The sequence below is a fragment of the Cupressus sempervirens genome, chromosome 5, assembly GCF_028749045.1.
Source record: "Cupressus sempervirens isolate cs-2001-9-10 chromosome 5, ASM2874904v1, whole genome shotgun sequence".
NCBI classification, from domain to species: Eukaryota; Viridiplantae; Streptophyta; class Pinopsida; order Cupressales; family Cupressaceae; genus Cupressus; species Cupressus sempervirens.
In genome coordinates this window covers 551,108,092-551,135,764 of record NC_143122.1, presented here as the reverse complement: position 1 = coordinate 551,135,764, position 27,673 = coordinate 551,108,092, and the positions used below count along the sequence as shown (strand labels likewise).

Sequence of the window (27,673 nt, the reverse complement as noted above, 5' to 3'; positions counted from 1 at the left end):
AAATGCATCTAGAGAGTGCAATTTACCACTTGCATGCAAATGCAAATAACTAAAACATGTCATTGCCCTCCAAGAGTGTGATTTACCTCAGATGCCCGAACGCAAAGACATGTAAAAGCATGTTTTTAAAACATGCAATCACTTCAAGAGTGTGATTTGCATGTAAATGCAAACATAAAATATGCAATCACCCATGGAGAATGCGATTTTCTCTTGGGTTGGAAATGTTTGACTTGTGCAAACCAAAAGCACATTTTTAAAACATGTAATGGCCCTTGGAGAGTGTGATTTGTCTTAAGGACATGTTTTCTAGCCAAATGCAAATATGCAAATGCCCTTCAAGAGTGCAATTTGCACTAAGAGACTATTCCCATGCTTTTGAAAACCTATAATAGGCTCCAAGAGTGTGATTTGCCTCTTACTTGCCAATACTTGCATGCAAAAACATTTAAAGGGCATATCTTCCCAAATACATGTTACGTGTTACATGCAATGGCAGTCCAAGAGTGCAATTTAGACTAAAAACCACAAATACATGCATATTTAAAACATGTGTTTGCATCTAGAGGGTATGATTTTGGCTTTGAACACGTGTAAATGCTTTCCAAGTCCACATTTTTTGTCTTGGACTTCAAAAACACTGCATGCAACGCCTCATGGAGAGTGTGATTTGTCTTGAAATACATGCTATGTGTATTTACCTACATTTTTCTCCTTATGCATTTGCATCTCAAGACCCCGATTTGCTTCATGCAAGGAGGCGTTAACATGCAAAGAGCCTTGGAGACCACAATTTGTCTTTAAACTTTGAATTTTTCAAATCTTTTTGGTTGCTACTTCTTCATCCAAACTTCTCTTTCCTCCATTTTTGGCTCATTGATCTCCAAGTAAGTGTAAGGATTCAACTTTGTTTGCTAAAATATTGCATTCTTTGGCTCATTTTTGTTCATTTGTTCAAAATGCAGCCCTCGTGTTTTTGGTATTTAGTTTTAAAATAAGGTTGAGATCTTCTAGTTGTTGCAAATGCAAAAGTCTTCCAACTCCAAAAACGAAATCGCATGTAAAGAGAGGTTTTGAAGTTTGTCAAATTTGAGTCAAAAGCAAGAGGTAAGTTTTTGTTTTGTTTCTAGTTTTTCTTTCTTGTTTATTGCTTGTTTTCAGTTTATTTTTGGAGAAAAGTTTTTACCCAAGAATCCAAGTGCATGTCCATGTTTCCATCTCCCATACTTCATTTATTTTCCAAACTCACTTATTTTCCACTTTCCCATACATGTAATCGCACTCTCCACACCTGATTGCATATTTTACAATGTAAAATGAGAAGTTTTCACCACACGCAATGACATCTAGAGAACCCAATTTGGGTGAAAACTCACATTTTAAAGCACCCAAACACTCATATTGCACATACCCAAATGCCTCCAACTTGCATTCTTGACTATTGCCAACAAAAGCACTATTTTGTCCACATGTAAACCACCATTCCAAACCTGATTTTGGCCAATTTTTGCCCAAAATACAAGTTGTCCTAAACATTTCCAACCTTCCAAAGTGTACAATAAGTATCTAATCCATACTTTGAACTCTCATCCCTCGTGGATCCTTCATTGTAACTCAAATCCCAAAGCTTTCATGGATCCAATCTCATTGGAAGATGTTTTCATCTTCATGTTGCAGCACACTCTTCAAAATATGTCAAAACTTCTTCAAAGAACAAAGACATCTTGTCGAGAAGACATGCTTTGATTCTCAAGAATCAATGATTCATGTGGTCTCCACTTTCCCAATCGCAGCCTTGGAACCTCAATTCGTGTGGGAATGCGCCAAGCATTAAAAAAAATCAGTTAATGATGTTGATGGTAAAGTTGTTCTGAGTTTACATCCGCAGTGTCGAAAACTCCAAAATGTGCGAATTTGACAGAAGAATCCACAACAACTGTGGAATAAAGAAAAACTTGATAACATCAAGTTTTCAAATGACAATTGGCAATTAATCAAAGAGAATGCAGTGACACAAAATACAGAAACTCTCGATTCAACGGTCATCCACGATTGCACCATCAAGTACAAAGCCTTTGTTGATAATCTATAGGACTGATTCATTCAGAGTCAACAACTTTAACATTTTCCTCTAGTGTTTTCCAGCTTTGTAGTTCCAAAAGATGAATTGCATGTGATGCAATTGCATATACTCATGACATGTAATCCAATAATTCTTCTCACCTAGTTTGACTAGGTCAAGGCTGTTGAGTTCCTCCCACCTTTTTCTCCTTCTTTCTCTCACCTCTTTTCTCTATATAAGAAGTGTCCCCCTCATTGTAAAAATCATCTTAATTTTTATGCAAGAGAGCTCTGACAAAATTGTGCAAGCATAACTTTGATTGCATAGTACCAATTTGGAAGAAAAATGAATACAAAGAAAAAATTGGAGCTGAAACTTTGATTGAGAGCAATTGTGATGGTGCAAAGTAGAAGCTTTGACTGTAATTTGTGCATATTGTTTTCGATTCATGTTATTATTGTGTGTTTAATAATAGAGCATAGCGAGTTAAGAAAAAATCGAAGCCGAAACTTTGACTAAGAGCAATTGTGTTAATACATAGACTAGAAGCTTTGACTGTAACTTGTGTTATCATCTCAAATTCATGAAAACATTTAGAATTTCCCTACTTCTAAAAGTTCTTCACACCCCAATGATAGAGGTTTTTCTTATAAAATATATTAAAACAGGATTTAGAGCCAAACCGCTATGCTTTCAATTAGCCTTTGAGTTGGTGTTGGTTTATCAGTATCAAAGTTTCCAACTATCAGATAGAAGTGTAGTTTAGAGATTAATCTTGCTCATTACTTGCTCTGCAATTAAGTAGATTCTCTCTTGTAAGATAAGAGGAGAGAATATTGGTAGCACCCCTTATAAAATCTCCCAACTACTTGCTTACCTTGAGTTGATCCAAGGAACGGTAAGAAGTAGGAGAGACTGTCTCACACGTTGTGGCTGGTCATCCTATTTTGCGACTGAATTTGCACAAACCGTCAGTTGCAAAATATGCACCCAACACTATCAACCCATCTTTCCATTATTGTTCTATTACATTACTTAAGAAATCTTTATCAACATAAATCGTGTTGAAATAGTCAAAATAAAACTTATCAATATCACAATAACCTTAATTGGCCCCGTCATTGTAAATAAAAGTCACTCTTGTAGTTCTATCGAGATTTAAACCTCACATTATTTACCCATCTAGTTTGATATTTACATTTATCTATTTTGGAGAGTTCTTTCCTATAATTTTTAGATCCAAAATGGTGTGCAACCATACCAATTTATCTTATGTTTATACTAAGTCATGTTTCTTATTGATCCCACTAGACTACAGTGCAAAGGAAAATACATACATAGGAGAGAGAGGTTATGGAATCTACTATGCAAGAAAAGCATCAAGGGCAAAGGAAGCTCCAAACCCATCCAAAAGAATCCACTAATATGGAGCAGCAAGGTTGGAAATTGTGTATATAAGAATGATACTCTGCAGCATCAAAATAAAAATTCATGTATACAAGTTGCTTAATCCAAAAAGTGGACGCTAAAAAATCTAGAAAATAGGTCAGTTACTTCTCCACTAATAACAGATCAAGTCATAGATTGACAAGTTCCTTAAACAGTACAAAGCTAGCTGCAAAAAGAATGATAAATCAATGTCATTTTGGTTGCTTCTTTACTGAAAATAGTAAGGGCAAAATACATGTGAAGAATGAATAGTTTCATAAATTGCTTTTATATAAGAATTGAATCTTGATATTTATTTAGCATTGACTTAATAAAGAGGTGAGAGATTTAAACACCTGTTTGTTATGACCTTAAGCTGACCAATTTGACAGCCAACTTCCTCTCCAAGTTCACATCCACGTAACTCAGCAACCATCTTGGATATGGCAACTGCGGCTAATCGCCTCGGTTGGGTACATAAGATAGGCTCAAACCCTTCCTCTAGAAGGATCTGAGGAACTTGAGAGCTTTTACCTGTTGTCACAAAAATAAAATCAAAGCCATCTTCTTTCAAAATCCATTGTGCATAATTGAAAACCATAAGGGATTATATATAGACAGGAAAATAAATAAAATGTAGAAAGCTAATCTTAAAAATACCAATGATAGAAACATGAACTGAGTGATTAAGTCAAGCAAAAGATTGCACTTTAGTTCTAAATTCGAAATAAAGATATGGTGACATAAGATCCATTATCACTGAAAGACAAGAAAATTAACTGCTTGCAGTGATGGTTATAATTAGAAATGATAAGGTCTTGAGGGTATCCACTTGCACTGCTCACTAGCTAATATCATGGCATTCTTCCGCCAGTAGTGATTAACTGCTTGCCCTGATAGTTATAACTATAAATGATAAGGTCTTGAGGTCTCACTCAAGATAATTATATGTTTGGAAAAATATTCATCTAAAACAGGCAAAAAGAAACAAATTTTCTATAAAAGAACATGCTAAAAGAATTTATACTTTTTGGATTTCATATATGAATGGTTGATCAATAAAATACTTGTTGCCATGTCAAAAGTAAGCTTTTGTTTCCACACATCAATCTGATAAAAAATGATCAACCTCGAGAAGAGTAGTGATCATGTTTTCTTTTTGTATTGTTTAATTAACGATAGTGATGTAGTTTAAAAGTCAAAAGATAAATTTATTAATTATGTTCCTCTGCCAATCTGATTTGATTTTTTGAGAGACAATTTCAGTATGTTAATTGTAATATGAAGTAATCAATTTTCAGCCTGCAAACTAAATTCATATTTCCTCTAGTCTTATCATTTTCTTCCCTGTTAAAAATCTTCAATTAAATTAGTCTTCATTTTCATACAAAACTCATTTTTAAGCAATAACTTCTTGTCCCTTTGCAAAGGGAAGTTCTGGGAAAAGATGACAATGAGCATTTCCACACTTTTTGGCACCCCTAGCATAGATTGGTGTCGAACGACAATATCAGTTTTCATTGAATTGAGTTGGGATGCAAGTCTGACAAGGGTTAAATAAGAAGAGGGTTTAACATTTATTTTGAGAAGAAGGTTCAGCATTTATTTTATTTTTTCCTGTATAAGATATTTTCTAGAGTATGTCATGTTAGATGCATGATCTTGGAGAGATAATAGGATACAAGTTCTTCAAAATAAACTAACCTGATTGCACAAACAGAATAATTGGCAGTTGAAGAAAGAGAAGAAACATCAAAGCAAAAAGTCAAGCAGGAACAACAGAATTTTGACAGCTGAAACAAAAGAATTTTGACAGCTGAAAACAAAACACCTTCCCAGATTTTTGGCCAAAGAAGAAGCTTTGTTCAGAAACTTAATATTACAAAAGATTCTATTGTAGAAGCTGTTGATAAAATGGCTGACTTCGCTAAACATGGAAAAAGTGAATTAGCTGAACCTCAACAAAGCAGTTGTGACGGACCTATTAAAACTTTTTAATATTTTCATGAGAACAAGAAAGTGTAATGTCCCTTTTTGGGACATTAGAAATATTAAAGGCATCTTATATATAATATTAAAATTGACTTGAAGAGCGTGGACTCAAAATATAAAAGGTCAATTTAATATTACAAAATGGGCAAAAAGGACAAGGAGAGATAAGACGAAAAGCCAAGAGGGAAGTCAAAGAGTCACAGCTGTGAGGATAAAAGGAGAAGGGACTCTTTCATTTGGGTATGCTTGGTTTACTATTTAGATTTCAGTTTCTCTCTTGGGAGAGTAACCGGAAAGTTTCAGCTTTCAGCCAGTGTAAGGATGTAGACCCTCGTGCCGGCAGATAGTGGATGCAAACTCATTGTCAGTGGAGACGTCATTTCAGGTGTCTTGCATGTGTTTACCAAGGTCTTTCCTTGAGTTTTCCAATCTGACTGTTAAGCTGTATTTAGGATTGGATTTTGGGAGTCGGTTATTGTATTGCTGTTGTATAATGCAATAACGTGTTCTAAGGAGTTGTATAAGAGTATACTGGTTCTTATATTACTGGTTTGTAACGCATTTTATATTCTTGAATCTTGAATATTATTATGAGAAGAACGGGTTAATATCTTATGGTAAATCTAGTGGTTTTCTATTGTGTTTCGTAATATATATGCCTGTATTCAAGTGTTGAATATCAGTTTGAGGAAAAAACAAGATAGCTATCAGTTGGGTTATTGCCTACGGTTTACATTGCTGGTTTATTTATGATACAGTTTCATGTTTTTATGATCTAAATGCTATTCTGAGGAAAAATAGAGCAAATATCTGGCTTGAGATATTTCAGAAAGTGAATGACTGAATGTTCTATGGCCTGTAACTCAGCAGGCAAGAGAACAAACAATTCTTACAGAACCTGACAGCAAAAGAGAGAAATTTCTACATACTGCTAAGAATTATATTGACCTCAAGCCTCTTAAATTCATAATTTATTAGACTATGACCAAATGAAGCAATGGAACAAACAAAGCAGAAGTGGAGAACCTCACCACTGAAATGAGCACTTTCAAAATTCTAATTGCCACACCAATTGGTGAGTCTCCTATAAACATCATTTCTCTATCATCTCTACTATATATTTTAATGGGCAAGGTATTGAAAATACAAGAGAATGCACAGAGATTGAAGTAACCTGTCCTAGGTGAAAGTTACAACTGCGAGGAGAATGCACAGAGATTGAAGTTATCTCCAATAACTTTGAAGGCTGACGCCCTTAGTGGTTCATAAGGCTTGGAAGAAACTATAAAGAAACCGATGAGCACACTCAATTTCATTTTAATCCTACGGAATGTTGATTTTGACAAAATGTCAGCAGAGTACATGCAAGACTGCAAAGTTATACTTGAAATTGACTATTCTACATGAAACTCCAGTTTTGATAAAAATTGAGGTATTCATGTTGCTTTCTCTTGTCAAAACTGAACAAGAACAAACATCTTTTGACTTCTTCAAAAATTGAACAGTGTTGAATTACCAGAATCGTCACATGAAAAATATTAGGATATTGTAATGTTTCTTTAGTGGTCACCTTAGTTAGTCTTTAGTTATTAGGTAGCTTCCAGTTTCGTCTTCAATTCACGATTGTTTCTTTTAAAAACATTATCATCGTAAATTTAACAGGAGCTTTCATCTCCTTTGTTTAATACAAAAAAACATTGATTTACCATATATCATAGCAGGTTCATGGGATTTCATTAAATTTGGCAAATTTTTAAAAAAATCGAGCCTCTTATGATCTGGAAATGTTTTCTAGAAATTCGTTTTTTGAAATTTTTTAAATTGTTGGAGGTATTTTATGAAAAATTTGTGGTGCATCTTTGAAGATTCGTGAGCCTAGTCGCAAGTTTTGATTGCACAATTTCCTAGTTTAAACAAAAGTCTCTAATTTTCAAGTTGTCAGTTTGGATTCTGGTATACCACCACGTATATTAACGTTTTAGTCTAAATGACATAACAAAATTCCAAAATACACCATCATATCAATGTTTCAGTTCAAATTTGGAACAAAGTAACATCAGCATTAATAATCAGCCACCACTGACCAAATATCATCAAAAACCATCAAATAAATCATCATCATTCTGTTGTTGTGGATTAGAAGCACAAAAAGTGTCACTAGCATCTATAAAATATCATAAATACTAAATACTATTTATATATAATTTATATATTGTATTGATTTAATGTTTGCCATGAAATTAGAAAACGAAGAAATATTATCTGATTAAATCATTTTTTCTAAACTAAGTATATAGATCGACTAGCATTCAATCAGATAGTAAAACAATGGCTCTATATGTGAGTGCAGAAGTGAACTTGGGAAGAAAAACAAATCATAAGAAAACACCAACAAAACCACAATTGATCAAGGGTTTTATGATTATCCTAAGCTTAGAAATTGATAAACTGCACTAAATGCACAGTCTACTTTTCCTTTGAAGGAATTTACCAAGTCTCATGTAAAAACCACGATGTGAAATGTTATCGGTATCAAAGCTTTCAATCCACCATATAGAATTGGTCATTCTGCAGATCAAAGCCGCCTTGGTTTCAAGGATTACTCTGCCCAAAAATAAGAAAAAGAGTGGAATAATGGCTCTACAGCTATTATTAGAGTTGATGGATGGAAGTGAGAGCAAAGAAAACATACGGCCAAATATATTAAGGCAGCCTTGTTTGAGGAAGAAAATGATGGCTAGAAAGTGGTGAATGGCTAGAAAGTGGTGAAAGGTTACAGGGAGAAGTGATCCCTAAAAGATAGGGTTACATTTGGAGATGTAGGTAACAAAAGTAATTGTCTCAAATGTTTATGGGTAATACTCATTACACACAATACACCAACATTTGCATCAAGCACTAATAAAATACTACTGGGGAGAATTTTGAAAACGAACACATCCTTAAAAAAAGTGCTTTGATGTTGGTAGAACGCTAGCATCCCTCGCGAGATTCGTGACAAGGGACTAACTACCTCCTATGTTCTATAAGTGTAGTGGTTGTATTTGGCATTACCAAGTGCTCTTGTAACAAGTGGTATCAGAGCTTGGTCACAGGTTCAAATCCACACATGCGAGTGATGTTGGTTGGGAAATTGTTGGCATTGCGCCAGCATCCCTCACAAGATTCGTGGCAAGGGACTTACCACCTCCTATGTTCTATAAGTCCACTAGTTGTATTTGGCATTAACAAGTCGATCTTTTGGTGCAACGGCAACACTAGTGATTAACATTCAATACCTACGAAACCCCTCTACAAACTACCAACCAGATCTCAATCCCAAAAAATCCACATCCTCAGCATAAACATAGAATAAACAAGTTAGGCAGGAGGCCTTGTTGGTAAACAAATTGTTCTTTCTGATTCTGACTCTTAAATGCCCAAACTATGAACAATATCTGATTACAAACAGTTGAAAAGTTGCTTCTGAAAAGGCTAACTTTTCTCTGAATTAATAGGTACAGCTCCCTATTGCGGATTTGCAATGAATTATGTTTTGTTCCTAAAACTTATATGGGGTGTGTTCTTGACCCGAGAACAGGAGAGGTAAAACCAAGCCAGGCCTAAACAGGATCTAACTCAAGCAAGAAGTGATTTCTGAAGAATTGATTAAGTTCATGAACCCACACATCTTATGAACTCACAAAGCAACATGACTCAAAATGGCATAACAACTAATACTAAACCGATTCAACTAGAATCTAAGCTACAGAGAAAGAAAGGTTAACTGAAGGGAAAACATCTAAGAGATTTCTCTTTGAACATGCAATAACACTACTTATCACATCCGTTCACTACTTCGAAACAAGGGAATGAAGCTCCATTTGTTCCTTGCTTCAATTTAGATAAAAGAGAAAACATGTAATTAACAAGTAACAGAAATGGAACAGAAAATAATTGATACAAAATACAATTCAATTGACTCTGCAACATCAAGTACTTCACACCAAAAATTAGCCAACCTTTTATTAATCTTTCAATTTCATACATATAGGATTCTAAGATGACCGTTACAATAGAAGTTCAATCGGTTTGTCTCCTCAAAAGAATGACAAATGGCAAGAAACCAGTTTGTCGTATTAAAATGATTACATCAAAAAATGAAAGGGGTGGAATATGAATCACTTCACCTTCTTTCCCTTTTCTGCTTTTGCCCTATAGGCTTTAGCGGCAACAATAATTGGGATTAGTTCTTCATGCCTAGGCACGTGTATGTTGGTGTATCTCAAGAGCCACTTAGAATGCTCCCTAGCCAAATCCTTCACAGCATTCAATCAATCTTGCAATTCCTCCGTGGCCACATGTATGCAATCCGCTCAGTTTCTGGAGTTCCGCAACTCTATTTTGATTACTGGAGGATACATCCATCAGACTATCTATGAATTTGGAAAAATTCTCCTGCATGACGGTTATTCCAATAATTCCTTTCACTTAGCCACTAGTTTGCAAATCTGTATGTAGTCCCCTCATGAGCTCAAAATCTCTGTCTTGATCCTTTACTTTATCCTCTGTCTCCTTAAGTCCTTTCCCTGCTAACAAGATCATTTATGATTTGGACTGCATGCTCTGAAGCCATTCAAACAAAGGTTCATCTCCCTTGGGCAAGATCTTTGCTTCGACAGCTTCCTTTGCCTTCATTTGAATAATCATCTTCAGAAGAGAGATACAATCATCACTCTTCACTCTTTCTCCGGCCAAAGTATTTCTATTTGCCAAGATGTTATCCTTCTCTGCTTCTAATCTTAAGATGACATTGCCAATTTGCTCTATAATAGAGACTCCCTCCAATTTGAGTTTCCCAATCCAGTCCTTACCAATTTGGCCAAAATGCTTATCTTCTTGGAGCTGAGATATAAGTGCTTGAACATCCGGAATAGTAGGATTAATAGTCATAGATCTCCCAGAGATGCTCGCCAACGAAGTAACCAATTGTTTGATAAATCCATTCAATTCTTGAATCTCCGCCTTCATCCTAACCTTTGACAACTTGAGGCTCTCCAGTTGTCCTTCAATTACTTTGTTGGTTGACTTCCACAAGCCAACCTTGGTGTCATGGCTGGCCTCTCCAAGATCAACCGAGTGTAGAGTGAAATCATCTGCGGACATATCTTCGATCTGTCCATCCTTGGTGGGCTTCGCAATCTCCATTGTTAGGTGTCCAATTTTAGGATCTTGTACAAGGATAGACAAGGTCTTTTGCTTCTTGACCTTACTCAAAGCAGATCCAAAGCGAACTGCAAGAGATAAGGTGTCCTTATTGGGAGCACCGTCATCTTTTCTCTTTCTCTTCTTCTCCAAAGTGTTCTCTAACCAGGAATCTGTCCCTATCGCCTTGGAGGACGTCCTAAGTGACTCTATGCTAAACATCTTCTTGATTGGAGTGATTGTCATCACAGTCGAGGAGAAGGGATTCTTTGGGGCTTGAGAAATGAGCTTGGAAGAGCTCTGGCCTTTCTCCGCCTCTGAGGTTTCCTTAGCTGCCTCATCAGATTCAATGGATTCACTGCTACTGCTCCCTCCATCTCCCAAATCAACTATCTACACTGGAGAGCTACTTGGTTGTAGAAGTGTAGCACTTACTTGCGGAACTGGGCTATTATGAGGTGAGGGAACTAGGGTGACATGAGGAGAGGGAACTGAGGTAATAGCACTATCTTTTGGCTCCTCCGTCTTCTTCTTCTTAGCATCAGTTTGGGTTCCAATAATCGAGAGGGAGCCATCCCAACAAGTCTTAGCCATAGGGATGTTCTTGTCTGGAGGTTGGTCACCTCCCCCTGATGGTTGAGCTGGTCCTTGAGTGATGGCCAAAGTTACACTTGTTGTGCCACCTTGAGAGGGGGAAGGAGTTGCAGCTTCTGGAGAAGCTTGAGCTGGTGTGCTTTTACTTCTACTCCTCGCAGTAGTCCACTCGACCCACTTTCCAGTTCTTTTGATGGTTCGAGCCATCATGATATCTAGGTCTTCCTCAGCATCCTCATAAGGCTTCAAACTAATAGGAGTGCCTCTTAACTTAGTCAGATATGTATTACTGTACATATGTTTCCCATCATCCTCTAATCCTTCAACATCAAGATTGATCTTATATGTTTTTATTTGCTCCACTATGAGCCTGGCGAAAGCACAATCCCAACTTTCAAATTCATCTTTACAATCTGCCCAATAATCTTCAACAGTGGTCATGTGTTTGATCCATAGTAACGAGAATCGCGCTGAAATCGCGTGAATCGCCGATTCGGTGATCAGATTCATGCACGCAGATTTTTTTGATGTCGAAAATCATGATCGGCGATTTCATCGGGTGAATCGCATGTATCGGCGATGCACTAAAAAAAACGCCTAAATCGCCATCAGAAATCGCCAAAAATCGGCTAGCAACAGCAAGCATGTTTAATTGGAAATAATAAAAAAATCACTTATGTTTTTTGCTTTCTTTTTTACCTTTCCTCTTTGTTATAACCCTAAAGGGCCTTCTAATTGTTAAGCATGACTAGAAGAGAGGAGAAGAGAAAAGAAGAACCATAGGTTATTTTTTTTTTTTTTTAAAATGACAAATAAAAAATGTTTAGAATGCATAACGGACAATGCCCAAGAGAAGGGAAAGACATAATTAGGTAGTAAAACATCAACGGTTCCTAGAAAGAGTGTGAGATTAGAAGAAAATCACAAAAACACCGTGTTCCATGTAGTTTTGTGTGGGTTTTAGAGTGTTAATTTGGTCTTGGCGGCGGGGGCGCTACCCCTCGACCCCGCCCTGTATCGCGACAGGGAGCGCGCCTAGGAGCCTTGAATGTATTGGGTTGCAGCCCACATTTGCAGTGATTAGTGATACCGTGGTTTTTACCCAAAAGGGTTTCCACGAGATAAATTCCTGTGTCTTTGTTTTTTTTTGTGTTCTTTCAATTGCATTTACTTTTAAATTTTTGAAATATTGATTCACCCCCTCCCCCTCTCAGCATTTCTTGAGTTTTCCGAGGCAATTCTAGAGCTGATGAACATACCATTATGTAGAATATAGGCCTTAAAGGAATGGCCTTAGTCACATAATGTGTTATGAATTGATACAAAACCTATCTATCAATAAATTATGGTAAATTTGTTAACTAAGCCAACCTTAATATTATAGGTATGTCTTGTTACATATATATTGATATATATGTATATAGAAATGTGTGTATGTATATGCATATGCATATGTATACATATACATTCACACATAGATATATATATATATATATATATATGCTTATATTGATACTTACAAATATCTCTCTCTCTCTCTCTCTCTCTCTCTCTCTCTCTCTCTCTCTCTATATATATATATATATAAACATATATACACATATTGATATACATATATATAAATATATATTAATATGTTTATATATACACACTTTCTGATGTTTATACTCATTCATTAACCATATCATATTCTTTGGCTTTAAACTTGGGTACCAATATTATTATGCACTTGGAATTAATTAATCTACAGCAGCAAACATAAGAACAGATGTCTCACTATTTGATGGGAAGATTTTAAGGGAAAATCCTGCACTTGAAACTTTCACTCTCCATTATGATTACCTCCGGACATGGATAGATCTCCATAAGTGAAATAAGACAAGATACATCAAATTAAAATGTCACTATCTTCAGTTATAATCTCAATCCTGATACATTATTCAAAATTTATGAGAAAAGAGGCAACCTTTTAGCGCTTAAAGGGTTATGAGTAATGTTTTATTTAATGCAGTACTAATTTGTGACATCAGATCATAATGAGAAAGGCAGCTACTTTTACACTAATGCTTATAAAGGACTTGCAAGGCAACTCTTTCTCATTACATTACTGCTCTAAATCCTACTATCTCTTGGCTTTGCGGACTTCACTCTAAGATACTCTAGTAAAATAATTTTGTAGAAAGAGGCAGATGATGATCACAGATGTGCTGATAGTGGAACATTTGGAAGGCATTATCAATTTCATTCATGAACTTGTAATTGGTGTCCTTATGAAGATGTTTGGAGAAGAATATGACCTCAATGAAGATAGGACTCAAGCTAATTCTGTTATCTCATCCATGTTTTTAGTGTTAGCGATGTATTTTGAAAGACATAGATGTGTGGTAAGGGCATTTGTAAAAGCACATTCAATGTAATAACCCCAACCGGTTATAACTTCACCAAACACCAAATTCTTTTATAATTCAGTTGTTTGACATTTTGTCAAACACTTTGCAAGCAAGCTTTGATACCACTCTAATGAACTCTGCTGGCTCTCAAACAATCTATGCCAAAGAAATGATTTATTTTTTTTGTTTTTTAGGCTTTGCAATTTATAATACAACAATATAGTAGAAAAATAGAAGATATTACAATAATTATTTCAGCTCAAATATTTGGATATTACATAGGGAATATACAGCTGAAAATTCCAGATTTTAATATCAACTTAGATACTAAGTATTTTCACAAAATACCAACAACCCAATTGATAAAATATCTCCTATTCTCTAAATCAAAAATATCCAGAAAAAATAGAAGTTACAATCCATGAACTTATAGGTAAGTGTCATGTCCCCAATTTCTGCCCTTCCTTAGTGACAACATTTCTAGCAGTGTTGGTCTATTATCTAGTTCCCATAGGCCAGTAGAGCGTAGAGGGAACCAACCTAGGGACTTTGAGAGTCATGCATGAGCTTCCCAAGTAGTTTGGAGTAGTAGACAACAGTTTCCTACAATTTAGGAGGGATTCCTAATTTGTAGGGATTGACTAGGAGTGGTCTAGGAGGCATTTGGAGACCTCGGCAAACGTTTTGGAGACTTAGAGTGCATCTCCTATTTTTTAGGAGGCATTCCTATTTTTTAGGAGGAACTCCCAGTTCAGTGATAGTTCTCTCAAAGGTGCACACAGCAAGGGAGTCATTGGAACTCAATTTTGGTTGATTGGGGTTGTCTCCTACTATTTAGGAGCATCCTTAGATTTTAGGGATGGACTACCAATTGACACATCTTGTCCGACATCAGTGACAAGGTCAGATTCATGTTTGATTGGTCATTTTGGGCCTTTTGGGACCATTTGAGAAATATTTTAATATATTTTAATATTTCCTAAGTTGGTGATTAAATAAATTAAAATAAGGTTAATAATATAACCATTTTGGAGTAATAAGGGGATTTTGGCTTCAGTTGATCAGGTACACCTATGTGTTATAGCTCGTTGGAAAGGTCTCGAATTATTATACATGATTTTTACTATCTGTAGACTTTTTGGTGCCTTCAGCTATGGAATTTTAATAAAGTAATGTTTTTCCTATAGCATGGACGACTTTAATTGGGAAAATATTATTTTATTATATTTTATTTAATGGGCAAAGTGTAATTTCCCTTTAGGGTTCGATTTACAATTGGAAGGGGATATAAGGAGATGAAGACCTAATTTCTTATTATCTTTTGCATATTGAAAAACTTGTTTTTGTGAATTGGCTCTGAGAGAGCAATTCTTCATCTGGGATGCAAACCTCAGGTTCTGGATTGGCTGGGACGTAGCCCTCAGCAATTATTGGCATTGGATTTTTCAGACAGTTTGTGTTGCTATCACGGATAGAGTACGCCATTCTTTATTGTTGATTCAGGTTGCAAATTTATGGTTTCAGCGTCGTAGATTGATTCTTTCAACTAGGACGTGATTCCTTGCAGTCTTAGGGCTGCCATTTGCAGCAGTTTGGCATCATTGTTGGATGTAAGCTCCTTGGAACTGCATTGGATATATTATTTGGCTTTATAAATCATAAATCTGCCTGGTACGATTTATAGCAATTCTGATTTGGCTCTATGCTCTTATTTATTTTCAGTCTCCTCTCATGTTTATTGTTCATTATTCATTACTATTGTGAAAACTATCAAAAAACACAAAACAAAAAACAAAACCTTCTGCAACTTCTGTCTATTCTCAAAGACCATCAAAGAAATCACAGGAAAATATAGTTTATTAATTTAAAAACTACAGCAGATCAGCAAGGGCATCCATCAGGGATCTTTCAGTAAGACATGCCTTGAAACCCTTTGAAATGAAGTCTAGCAACAACAAAAGAATTCTCCAACAAACAAATGCAACTGCAGATATGCAAAATGTTGCTCCCAAAGTACAGATAGAAAATAACACCCAGCAACAAATATAAATTGGCACTCAACCAACTCCAAATTAACCAACATACAATTTGATATAACAATTCCAGTGAATCCCTTCACAAATTCCAAAACAACCTCCAACAACAAGAAAAATTAAACTTCTCCTTAGCATCAATTAATACAGTAGGAGAATGACAAATTGTATACCTCAAACAAATTTGCCAAGCAATCCTAGAATTGAATCTACAATACTTTAGCTGTAGATACCAAACCCTTATACTTCAGCAAGGGCACAAAAATCAGAACCTCAGAAGTGTCACAAAGACAACATAGAAAGATAAGATAATCAAATAACTAGATGCTTTTCTCATCAAATGTCCTCATATTTATAATCGTCAAATGGCACCAGTTTCCAAAAAGAACTCCATTCAAGAAGCTTCCTCTTCACAACATTAAAATATAATAAAGCGTTATTAATATAATTTATTAATTGCTTTTGGCTTCAAAAATGACTTTTTCCACCATAACTCAATATTTTGACACGCAAGGCCATTGTTTCTTGTTCCCACAATTTAAAACTTTTCATCTTGATTCCAATGAGCTATGATACTAAGGTGACCAACCAACAACACCAACTAAAATAGAAACCTCAATATATTTAGATGAATAATAATAATAACACCCCTTTTGCAAAAACAACTAAAGAAGCATCAGAATCGAAATCTAACAACACCAAAGTAATCCTGATGATGAAAGACGATGAATGAACTTGACGGGGTGACTTACTATAAATAGACGCTCCCTCCAAGATTCTTGGAGCCCAAAGTAAAAGCTAAGAGCATCATCCAACTCCTCTAACTCAACTAAGCTCATCAAAACCAACAGATTGACTTACTATAAATAGTAAGTCCCTCAAATGGTGCCAAAACACACCATAGGCTGCTGGAAAACCTATAACCACACAACTGAGACCCTCAAATCCCACTATCACAAGGTTCGCAATGGTGAACTGATCCGATCAACTGTAGGAACCTGCTAAAAAATGGGTACATTACATTCAAAAGTTGCATTCTAGTTGATCTTGATAAAGTCCTAGTAAACATCTACAATGATCTTACAATTCCTAAACCTAGGCATTTTAGTAGGATTATGTGGAGGGACAAACCAGTCCCAAAATATCACATTCTAGTTATTGAGGAATGGGACTGGTTTGAAAGGAGAGTGCCCAAATTACCTAGAATCTAAATTTTCTTCTATTGTTTTTTCACATCAAGGCCGAATAACTGCCTCTGATTTTCTCAAGATCTTATTAAGGAAGGGATTACTAGGTATGAAGAGGTCTTGGACATACCCAATGCCTCTTACCTTAAAGAGGATGTAGAAAAAATGAATGTTTCTGAGAGGGCTAGTAGCGACGCCAAGCGAAGAAGAAAGGGTGGCCACAAGAGGAAGGCAAGTGATGGGGACAATTATATAATATCAAGCCAAGTGAGGTCCACTCTTGTAAAGACTGAAAGGGAAAAGGAATTATTATGTCAGACTAAGCCCAACAAGGGAAGGGAAATTTTATTATGTTGGTTAACCCAAGAACAACGGCAGCTTAGAAACTGTTAGTAATCATGATAAACTGGACTAATCTCTTTTAACTGCTATTAGTAAATTTTTGAACACCAAAGTTGAACTGGGGTTGGTTATATGTAAACTTTAATAGCTACAGAGGATAGGAACTTTTACTTTCTATGGACATATAGATGTTAACATAAATGTCACTAACAGTATTAGTATGCTTCAGCAATTACTCTATTATTTACGCATTTAATTTGGTTTTTGATGATATTGCTATGGGATTCACTATTGTCCATATTACAATATATCAGGCTGCAAAATCTATCCTAGTTAATATGTTATGGTTAATTATGTTGGGGTAATGGTGCAGGAGCACCTAATCCTCCATTCTCTAGGAGCATCTATCATTTCAACTCTACATGAGTTCTACTCAAGGGCATTTGTGCCTAAGAGATATTTGTAATAGATAGAAATAGTTATCTAATAAATCAAGCCTACTAGTAAGGCCTAGTCACCATTGGCGTTTTATTAATCATGGGTTTTTTACTAAGGTTATTAGGCACATCTTAGTCCTAGGATAAGATAGGTAAGTTCTTAGCCTTCTAAAACCGTGTACTCGGCTAACACTGGAAATCCTTTGTTAACCAACCCAACTCAACATGGTCTTGAAGCTCGGCATGGTTTGGGAGCTCGACAATGCTTGAGAATTGTTTGGCATAGAATTTACACTTGCTTTCCTTTATTAACCGACCCAACTCGGTCGACACTGTCTCCGAACTCAGAAAACACTGAAATGCTCGGCACCTACAGGGGAACTGTCTTCAATGACCAAGCAATCTCGGCTAATACTGACTACTCGGCAAGGCTAACAGTTTTTCGTTTACGATTAATAAACTTTCACCTAATCACTCTCAACGGTCACAACCTTTGAAAATCGGTTGGATTAGTTGGGAAAGGTCTTCAAATAGCCCTTTCAGGCAGGTGGAAGACACACACACAAAATATGTAATTTTGCATTTTGAATCAACAAAAGATCCTATTTCTCTTGTAAACATTGCATTTCCATAATATACAGATTGGCACATGTGAATAAACGATTGATTTGGAATCCTCAACAACATTGCAGGATAATGCAAGTGGTTCTGAGGGTTTGAAGTACTCTGCAACTAAAGTTATCTGAACTTCTTTCTCGAGTGTAGCAAAACCCTCCGTTTAGTGACTAGCTTTAGAAATAATGTCCTAACTTGCATTCCCATCGTGGAAACCTCATGCCACTTGGTAAAATGCAAGTTAGGAAGATGTACAATATGGTCCCTAAAGAATTGGAGATGGAAAGCAAGTCAATCACTTTTGCTAGCAAGCCCTAGGCCAAACATCTCTATGTGTTTGGTGTAGGACAGCAGGTGTTGAAGTGTTGCAAGCACTTGGGGGATGGATGAAACCAATCTGAGGGTGGACAATGATATCTAGTAGATCCCTACATGTTTCCTATTTGGTGGCTTAACCTGATCAATCATCAATTTTGTGTTTCCTTCACAAAACCAGGCAATTAGGCCAAAAAGGCAATTTTTCTATCTATGATCCTTGGGAACAAGATAGGCAGACCAAACCCACCAGTTTGAGTTGGATTAGTATTCTGGAACGTTTCCACTCCCCTATAAACTCATAGGTTCCCATTTCAAGCATAAACCTAGTTTGGAGGTTTAGTGTTGAAGACCTAGTTGTGCTCTTTTAAGTGCCTAGGCTATGATTTTGAGTAACTTTGTTTAAAAGGTGTAGAGCCCTCTCTTGACTCCATTTTGGGGTACTTGAAGCAATCTAAGGCCACACCACACCATAGTTGCCTATTTAGGGGAGAGCTCTACATCAGGTAATCTAACAAAGCTTTCCTAGTGTGTACATACATATATATACATTCACGCACAAGAACATATATATATATATATATATATATATATGATTCTATACGTATACATATACATGTATATAGATATATGTATGTATCTATACATATACATATATATCTATATGTGTGCGTGTGTGTACCATGACTGCGTAGAGATAGCTCAGTTGAGAGAGCATCAGACTAAAGATCTAAAGATCGCATGTTCGATCCACGCTCACTGCATATTTTCTTTCAAAGAAGCTTAAGAGTGGTGATAGGTAGGCCCTCGAGCCCTTGCTTGGACAAGGTTGATGGGGGAACCAATTGAATCAACTCAAGCGCAACAAAATTATTGATTGCCAACCCTACAATTCTATAGGGGCCCTACTATTCTAAGGGTGGTGTGATTCGTGTTTGCAACCACCTCCTTTGGTTAGAAACTCCTATGGGTAGGGGTGAGCTAGCAATTATCTTGTGAATCCTTGAGTTGTAGAATCGAATGCATTCAAAGGTCCCTTACGCCATTTCGGTCTTTTTAATGTAAATAAAGTCATTTCATTTTAATCCAATAATTGTTACGCCCCAAGTTGGTTTTCTAGCCCAAAGAAGTAAGACTTTTCTATTTATCAAACTCTAGTGGGTATTAATGTCATGTTGCAATAGATATTATACAACTAATACATAAACAAACACATTCCACTAAAAGTATTGTTTCAATTTCATGGATGATCAAACAACATGAATAGTTAAATTCAGGCGTTTTATCAACCTCTTCAATGGCTATCATCTGCATAAACCTCCTTGTTATGCCACTACGGTGTTGAACTTTGCTTGGAATCAACTTGATGCTTCTTCCATCTTGTTGAGTGGAATTAAGAAACATTTTCCTTTTGATCTTTCATAAAATATTTCATTCTTTGTCGTAGATCTAAGTTACCGATTCGGATGCGGATTCCAAAGCAAATACGGGATGCGGAGATTTTTTTTTTTGGATGCGGATGCAGGAGGAAACATATATATATATATATATATATATATATATATATATATATATATATATATATATTATAATATTAACATATTCAAAGAAATGCAAGAAATATACAAAAACAAATCATTTGATAAATCATAATATGACTATGAATCTATGATACTTAACAATTAACCGGAACCCTTTATCAAAATTCAAGATATTTCAAAATTCATATGATATTCATATATCAATATCAATATGTGCTTGTCCAACATTAGCGTTTAGTCTTGACTCTTAAACAATAAGTTCAAATAGGTCATGTTCAAGATTCCAACAAAATAAAATTTAAAAACATGGTAAATGATTAAAGTCTGATGATTCAATCAATCAGAGTCTGACACTAAGTCATACGGATTCACAAGAAAATCCACATTCTCACTGTCATCTCCAACTGCTGAAAGATCATTTGAACCAAACATAGTTCCACTTATGCTAGATGCACCATGTGCCACACTATCATCATCACCGTCTCCAACTGTAACAAGATCATGAAGTGTTGCATCCAAATCTAAACACTCAGAGGCTACATCCCAAAGCTTTGTTGCCCCTTCCTTGTAATGATCATTCTTACATGACAAAAGACGCAAGTTGGTGTGGACAAAGACCAAGTCCTCAGCTTTCTTGGAGTCTAACCAGTTGCGCTTCACCAAATGGATAAAGGAGTATGTGCTCCAATTCCTTTCAGCAGCAGAAGAACTAGCAACCTATATAGTTGTCACAAAACATTCAAATGAAAAGCAAATTAATTTTATAGAATGTGTGAAACGCTAAATTCTAGAATGCAAGTGTAAACATAAAATTTACAAAACAAAATAAAAAACTTACTTGTGATAGGACTTTGATTGCAAGAGATTGAAGATGCTTGAAAGGTTGACCATACATGTACCACCATGTGATAGCTCCCATTCTATTTTGGTCCTTTAGTGCAAATGGAGAATGCTTTAACCTCGAAGCAAACAACCCAAATTCTTCCCTCACTTTTTCATGCATTTCTTCTAGTGGGAAGAGTCTTGTAAGGGCTTTGTGGCACCCCTCAGAAACCTCCTCCTCCGCAAATGGTGCAACTCTACCCGGCATACCAACTATCTCCTCACTATAGTACCTAGGAGATAAGGCATATGCAAGGAGGTGCAATGGGGTAGCCATCTTATTCTAGTGATGGTGGATAATTGCTTGCACTTGTTTGCATAAGGCTTCACATTGTGTGGAGTCACTCTCATGTGCTTGTATAGAATGTTTTACCTTCTCAACCATGGTGTCCATGCCATCATACACATCCCCCAAGCAAGGTGTATCTGTATCAGCAAAACGAAGCATAGTCATGATGGGCTCGGTGAAATCCAATACATAAGCCACACGAGCCCACCAACTCTCATTCAAGATCAAATCCCTGATCCTTTGTGCTCTTTCTGAATTTGAGATCTTCCATACACCCCATTGATTACCGATGACCATTTGATTTAATGCATCTTTTACCTTGAGGAGTCATCTCATAACAATTGTATGAGATGCAAAACAGGTCTCAGCAACCTAAGCAAGTTAACAATATGTCAATTGACAATATAATTATAAATTTTAAATTTTAACTAAATTACAAAACCATGAAACTTAGTAATTTAGAAAAATTAATTTACCTTCAGCAACTCCAATTTGGAGTATGTTCTAAAAATGGATTGTGACATGTGGTGGTTGGTCACAAACATTTGTATGTCCTCCCCCTCTTCATATATTTTCTTCACCCAATCTACTTCAGTGCCAATCCTCTGCATGATCAAGTTAAGGGAGTGAACAATGCATGGAGTCCAAAACATATGGTCATACCGACTCTCAACTAAAGCACCCGCACCCCTGCAATTTTTGGCATTGTCAATGACCACCTGTACCACATTCTCACTACCCACCATCTTGATGGCCTCAATGAGAATTCTAGAAATGAATTCTGAATCCTTCGCTTGCCCCTCACAATCAATAGCCTTCAAAAACATTGTCCCTTTGGGGGCAATTGCAATCACATTAATCAGTGGCCGATTTCTTGTATCCTTCCAACCATCTGACACAATAGTTAGACCTGAAGTTTTCCAAGATTTTTTGATTGGTTGAAAGTCTCTCTCTATATGTGCCTTCTCTTGTTGCAATAAAGTTGTACGGACCTTTTCATAGCCCGGGCTCATGTAGTCAGCTAGTGATTCTTTGATTGCTGCCACCATTTCCTTCCAATATGGTGATCTCACCAAGTTGAAAGAAAGCTCATTCGCATAGAGGCAACGTGCAATAGCTTCATCAGCGCGGTCTCTTGCCTCCATTTTAAATGCGGTGTGCGATGGGCCTCTTTTGCGAGTTGAAATTCCCACTTCTTCCTCATCCTCTCTTGGCACAGGTACCTGCAAGAATGGGTGTTGGGAGGATGCAATTGGTTCAGTGGGTGTCTATGGCTTGCTTTTTGAGGAAGGACCTTGATAGTAGCTTTTTTATTAATCTATTGATCAATGCATCAGCAGCTTCTTGTTCTCTTACAAATGAAAGTATTTCCGCATTAGTCATCCCAATACCATTTTTGCCTTTGCACATTCCAAACCGTTTGCCAGCAGGGCCCATAAAATGAAGCATCACTCGAGAATATGAGCTATTGAAAAGTTTTCCTTTGTTACTTTGACAATAATTGCACTTCCAATAGTATGAGCCACCTCCTGAAACTTGTGATATCCGTGTTGTATGTCTCCACAAAGGAAAACCTACATCAATTTTGAAATTATCAGTCCCTTCCCCTCCTTGGCCCCCCACTGAACTTTGACTAGCACTACCACCAGTATCCATTCTTGCCTAGTTTTTTGCAACCTATTTTATAAGAAAATAAATAAATTTTAATTAGTTCCTAACAACTATGAACATCAATGATCATGCATACAAGTGGAAAGAAGTGAGAAAAACTACTAAAATAGATACCCAAAGTTGCTTCTACATATCTTTCAAAAAAAAAATTTGAAAAAAAACTTTAAAAAATTCTTCAAGAACTTGAAAAAAATCATCAAAAACTCAAAAAAATTCATCTAAATACTCAAGAAAAGGATTGATCACTTACCTTGAATGGTTTAAACTTCTTTGAGAAAGCTATATCTCCCTCTTTGATTGATCCTCTTCGAAAATGCAGAACTTAGCTTCACAATGAAGGAGTGGCTGTAGGTGCAAACAAAGTTCTAAAATGACTCTTGTGAATGCTTCTATATTGACTTCTAGGATCGTTTTAGGGTTTCATAGTGAAAAAACACTTTAAAAATGATTTCCATAACATGTCTTAATGTCATGTCCCCATTTTGGAGGCAATTTGATTTAATTAATTTAATTAATTAGGTTGTCCAAAATAATGAATATTTTATGAGGATGACTAATTAATTATTTTAATTAAATAAATAAGTGGTATTAAGTTAATTATTTATAAAGTTATCAAATAAATAAATATTAAAAGGTAACTTTATATTTAATTAATTTAATAAAGTGACTTGAATTATAAAATATATTTTATAAAGTCGCTTAATAGATAAAATAAAATAATGTTCTAGAAGTTTCTGGAGAAAGTGGAGAAAAAGAATAAATAGGCACCCCGGGCTTCATTCTAATCATCCAGTTGTTTATATCTCTCTTGACATCAAATTGTGATTCAGTCACATAGTCTATTGTGGAGCCAAGTGGTTTCAGATAGTCAGTTGATCTTTGGGAACGAAAACTCCCTTGGATTAGCATAATTGAGGAAGTGAAATATCTTCTAAAGGGTTGCACATTTGGAGGTGATACTTCAGTCACTTCAGCTAGGGCATCATTGGGCCTAGGGCCATTTTCAGCATTTCAGCATTTCAGGAGGCAATTTTAGCAGGGCCGAAATTATTGGAGGTCATTTCTAGCAGGTCCGCAGGCTGAAAAAGCAGTCTGAAAAAAAGCAGGCCGAAAAAGAAAAATCGAAAAAAAAAGCAGCTCCGAAAAAAGCAATTCGAAAAAGCAAAACGAAAAAAGCAAATTGGAAAAAAAGCAAGCAAAAGGGGCAGCATCGAAGGAAAATATTACAGCCATCCACAATCAGGTTCTTCACTTCTCATTTGGCATATTTTCTGAGAAATGTAGGTTTCCATCTTAGTACAAAATATAGCTTCAGCACTTCATTATTTCACCTTGTACTTGTCTTTGTTTGCCATTTGGCATTATTGGTATCAAAGGAAGGCTAGGATTTTGCAATTGAAAGAGCGTCGTAATTTTTATCTATATTGCAACCCTAGAGTTGATGATCAGCTTATTAGTTTGTATTCCAATTGTTTGACAAAATATCAATTGGCTGTAAGTTCTCTTTTTGGCATAAATAATATTATAATTTTGCATACTAAGTGTTTAAATTAATGACACTTGGTTGTAAGTGCATTAATGCCATCTTAGGTTGCATCCAAAATATTTGTCATAATCACTAGTTGTTGTAGCTGCATATTGCAAGTAGTTAAGTCTCATATTTGTATTGAATATTGCCAAAATTAGTTGCACATTCATGTTAGGTCATTGTTTAGACAATCTGGAGTCTTTTGTAAGCATTCTCTTTGATGCAAATCGAAACAAGAGTTATTGCAACAGTCTGAAAAGTTATATCAGTCATATGACCCCTTGTATGCAAAGTGTTTGACAAAATTCTTCGAGCCTTCAATCAGCATTTTAAGGTCAGATTTGAGCAAGGTCATTACAGTGGTATCAGAGCTTGGTTGCAAAGTGTTTGACGGAATGTCAAACAACTGAAGTATAAAGATTTTTGGTGTTTGAAGAAGTTATAACCTGTTGGGGTTATTACAGTGGTATCAGAGCTATTGACCTGCCATCCTATTGGGTAGATTGGACATTGAATCAGTTAGTTAATCATGTTTACTTCAAGTACCCAGAAGCAGTGGGACAAGGATATGAAGAAGCTTAAACAAAATTTGAAAAGGTTGGATGAAAGTCAGAAAAGGATGAATGAATTGATGATTTCCATGTTTAAGAGGACTACATCACAAAACAAAGAGAAAGAGGAACAAGAGGTCTCTACAAGTGAGGTATCTAGAAACCTCTACAAGGAGTTTGCAGCAGTTGGTGACCAGCATATAGCTGAATCTAGGAAGGACAAAAATCAGACTAGCTTGGAGGAAGATGTTGGGCACACAATACTTCAGAAGGTAGTGGGAATGGATATTACGCAGATTGATAGTAACGGTCAACTTGATACTCAAGTTGAGACAATTGTATACAGGTCGTCAGAGGGTGATGTCACAGGTACTCGGGATGGTTTAGTTCCAATAGGCAATGACTACAACATAGTGGGTTCAGATAATGATTATGAGGATGTTGTTGTGCATGATGGTGAGATACTTGGTAGAGATGAGCAGACATTGAGCATTCATGACTTTGCTGAGAGAGAGTACCAGGCACAGATAGATGCTTCGTCACATGAGGTTGAGGCTGGTAGTACTTCACATGATTTGTCCAGCCAGCTGAAGGTGAGCAAAGACAATATTATGACTTCATTATCTCATCATGACAGGATGCGGGATATGATAGAGGATCACATTCGAATGATTCAATTACAAGGTAGACATAAGGGAGTTCAAGCAAAGTCTTCTTGTGTTGACTCACAGGCGATCAGGGAAGGAATGGGAACGATGAAGTTGAGTTATTTACATCTTCTATTAGATCGTGACCATCTTCTTAGCCTTGTCAGAGACTATTCAGATGCCTTGAGGAGGAAGGAGGAGGAAGTTGACAAGCTTTCTCGCGAGCTTGATGACACTCAAGCTTCTTTGGTGAATACTCCATTGGCATTACAGGACTGGGAGAGACATGGGGATAAGCATGGCATGGAGTTGAGTTTAGTTTCATCTTGCACTCCTGATACTCAACTTTCTGTGGCACGTAAATCATATGTGTTCGTTGATAATGTTGTGAGTTCATCTTGCATTCACATCCAGGATACAAGGACAATGTCAGACAGGTATGTGGAGTTAGTTGGTATTGGTCATATTACTCAGGTGAGGAGTTTGCTTGAGTTACCAGCTGATTCTAGTTTCCGGATATGGACTCGAAATTGTTATATTGGCGTTTGGGATTCAATTGACTGGAGATCTTTATCACTTTTTGGTAGCAGTGATTGTTTGAGTGCTATCATGGATTTGATTAGCAAATTACACGGTGTTGTCTTTTCTTGTGCCAGCAGCTCATCTGATGTTTGTATTAGTTTTTATACACCAGTGTTGGGCTTCGTTCATATATCCAATCAACCATTCTTGCTGGAATGTGTTGATGATCTTTCATATTTGGCAGTGTGTACAGATGAGTCCCAGGATCATATTGGCATTGATGACATCCAGGAGGATGCAATGGGCAGTTTTGAAGACTTAGTTTCCTTGGCAGTTTCTTTTGGTATAGAGGAGTTGGATAGCGGTGCTACAATTTTTGATACTCCATATGTTGATATGAGCTTTGGAGTTGATTCGCAGGATATGGATGGTAATACTCTAGAGACCATTGACTTTGAGGATACTCCTTTAGACAGTGCGTCAGAGGAGGTTTGTAGGAGACAGTCTAGCCAGTGCCATCATGTGTCTAGTCAATTGAGAGTTAGTGAGCAAGACATTTCTATCGCTTGCCAACATTTCGACGTTGCTCGTCAGTTGTTAGCAGTTTATGAATGGGGTTCTCCTACTAGTGATGAGCAGGGAGGCAGTTTTTTCCTTGACAGAGTTCCACTCTTTATGGGAGGCTATTCAGATTCTGAGACAGAATTATATGCAGTTGGTAGCCGACAGAGATTATCTTATGGAGTGGGGTAGTACAGCATACGATGCATTATTGGCCAAGGAAGATGAGGTGAGTGAGCTTACTCAGCAGCTCGAGGTGACTTCTGAGATTCTTGAGAGTACACAGTTGGCTTTCGAGGAGTCACAGTTTCATTTGGCTAAGGTGACCGTGGAGTTAGAGCGACTGCAGTCTTTACCAAATTTTGTACAGTCACAAGCTGTGGTGTCTGGTGATCCGAGGATGTCCATGGTCGAGATTGTCAAAGACAGTGGAGATGGGGATGCATCCATCCTTGATACTAACATTGGCATATCGGGTTTGTTCCCACTAGAGTCAGGTTCAGTTGAGTTGGGTGCTACAGCAAATTGTTGTGATATGCCTGACATGGTGGTGGCCTCTAGTACTGATGGCACGGAGACTAGAGATGTTATATCAAAGATCATGTGTAATGTTGGTGAGCCAGCAGTTGGCATGGTTCCTGCTAGTAATACTACTCCCTTGGTGATATCTTCGGAGGTAGTATTCAGTTCCAACATGGTTAATGATCGATTGCAGTTAGTTTCATCTGGATTGCAGTCTGAGCCACTGACTGAGATTGGCGCATTCTATCGGCATTACACTGTGAGGTATGCTCATCAATTTACCTTTGATGACCATGTTGATGAGATGATGATACAGAGATGTACTTTGGTTCCTAGTGCTTGTCATCAGTTATGGGACGGTTTGATGCCTTGGGATGAGA

The 27,673-nt window shown here is 36.6% G+C and overlaps 1 protein-coding gene across 3 annotated transcripts in view; it reads right to left on the bottom strand.

Annotated features, from left to right (window-relative positions):
* LOC149557122 (zinc finger (CCCH type) helicase family protein) overlaps positions 1-27,673 on the bottom strand; it is a 289,450-nt gene that overhangs the window by 250,222 nt on the left and 11,555 nt on the right. For all 3 annotated transcript variants that reach the window (XM_089831842.1, XM_089831844.1, XM_089831843.1), the window contains exon 2: positions 3,847-4,024. In XM_089831842.1, coding sequence (XP_089687968.1) covers positions 3,847-4,024 — 178 coding nt within the window. The remainder of the gene's footprint in view (positions 1-3,846; positions 4,025-27,673) is intronic.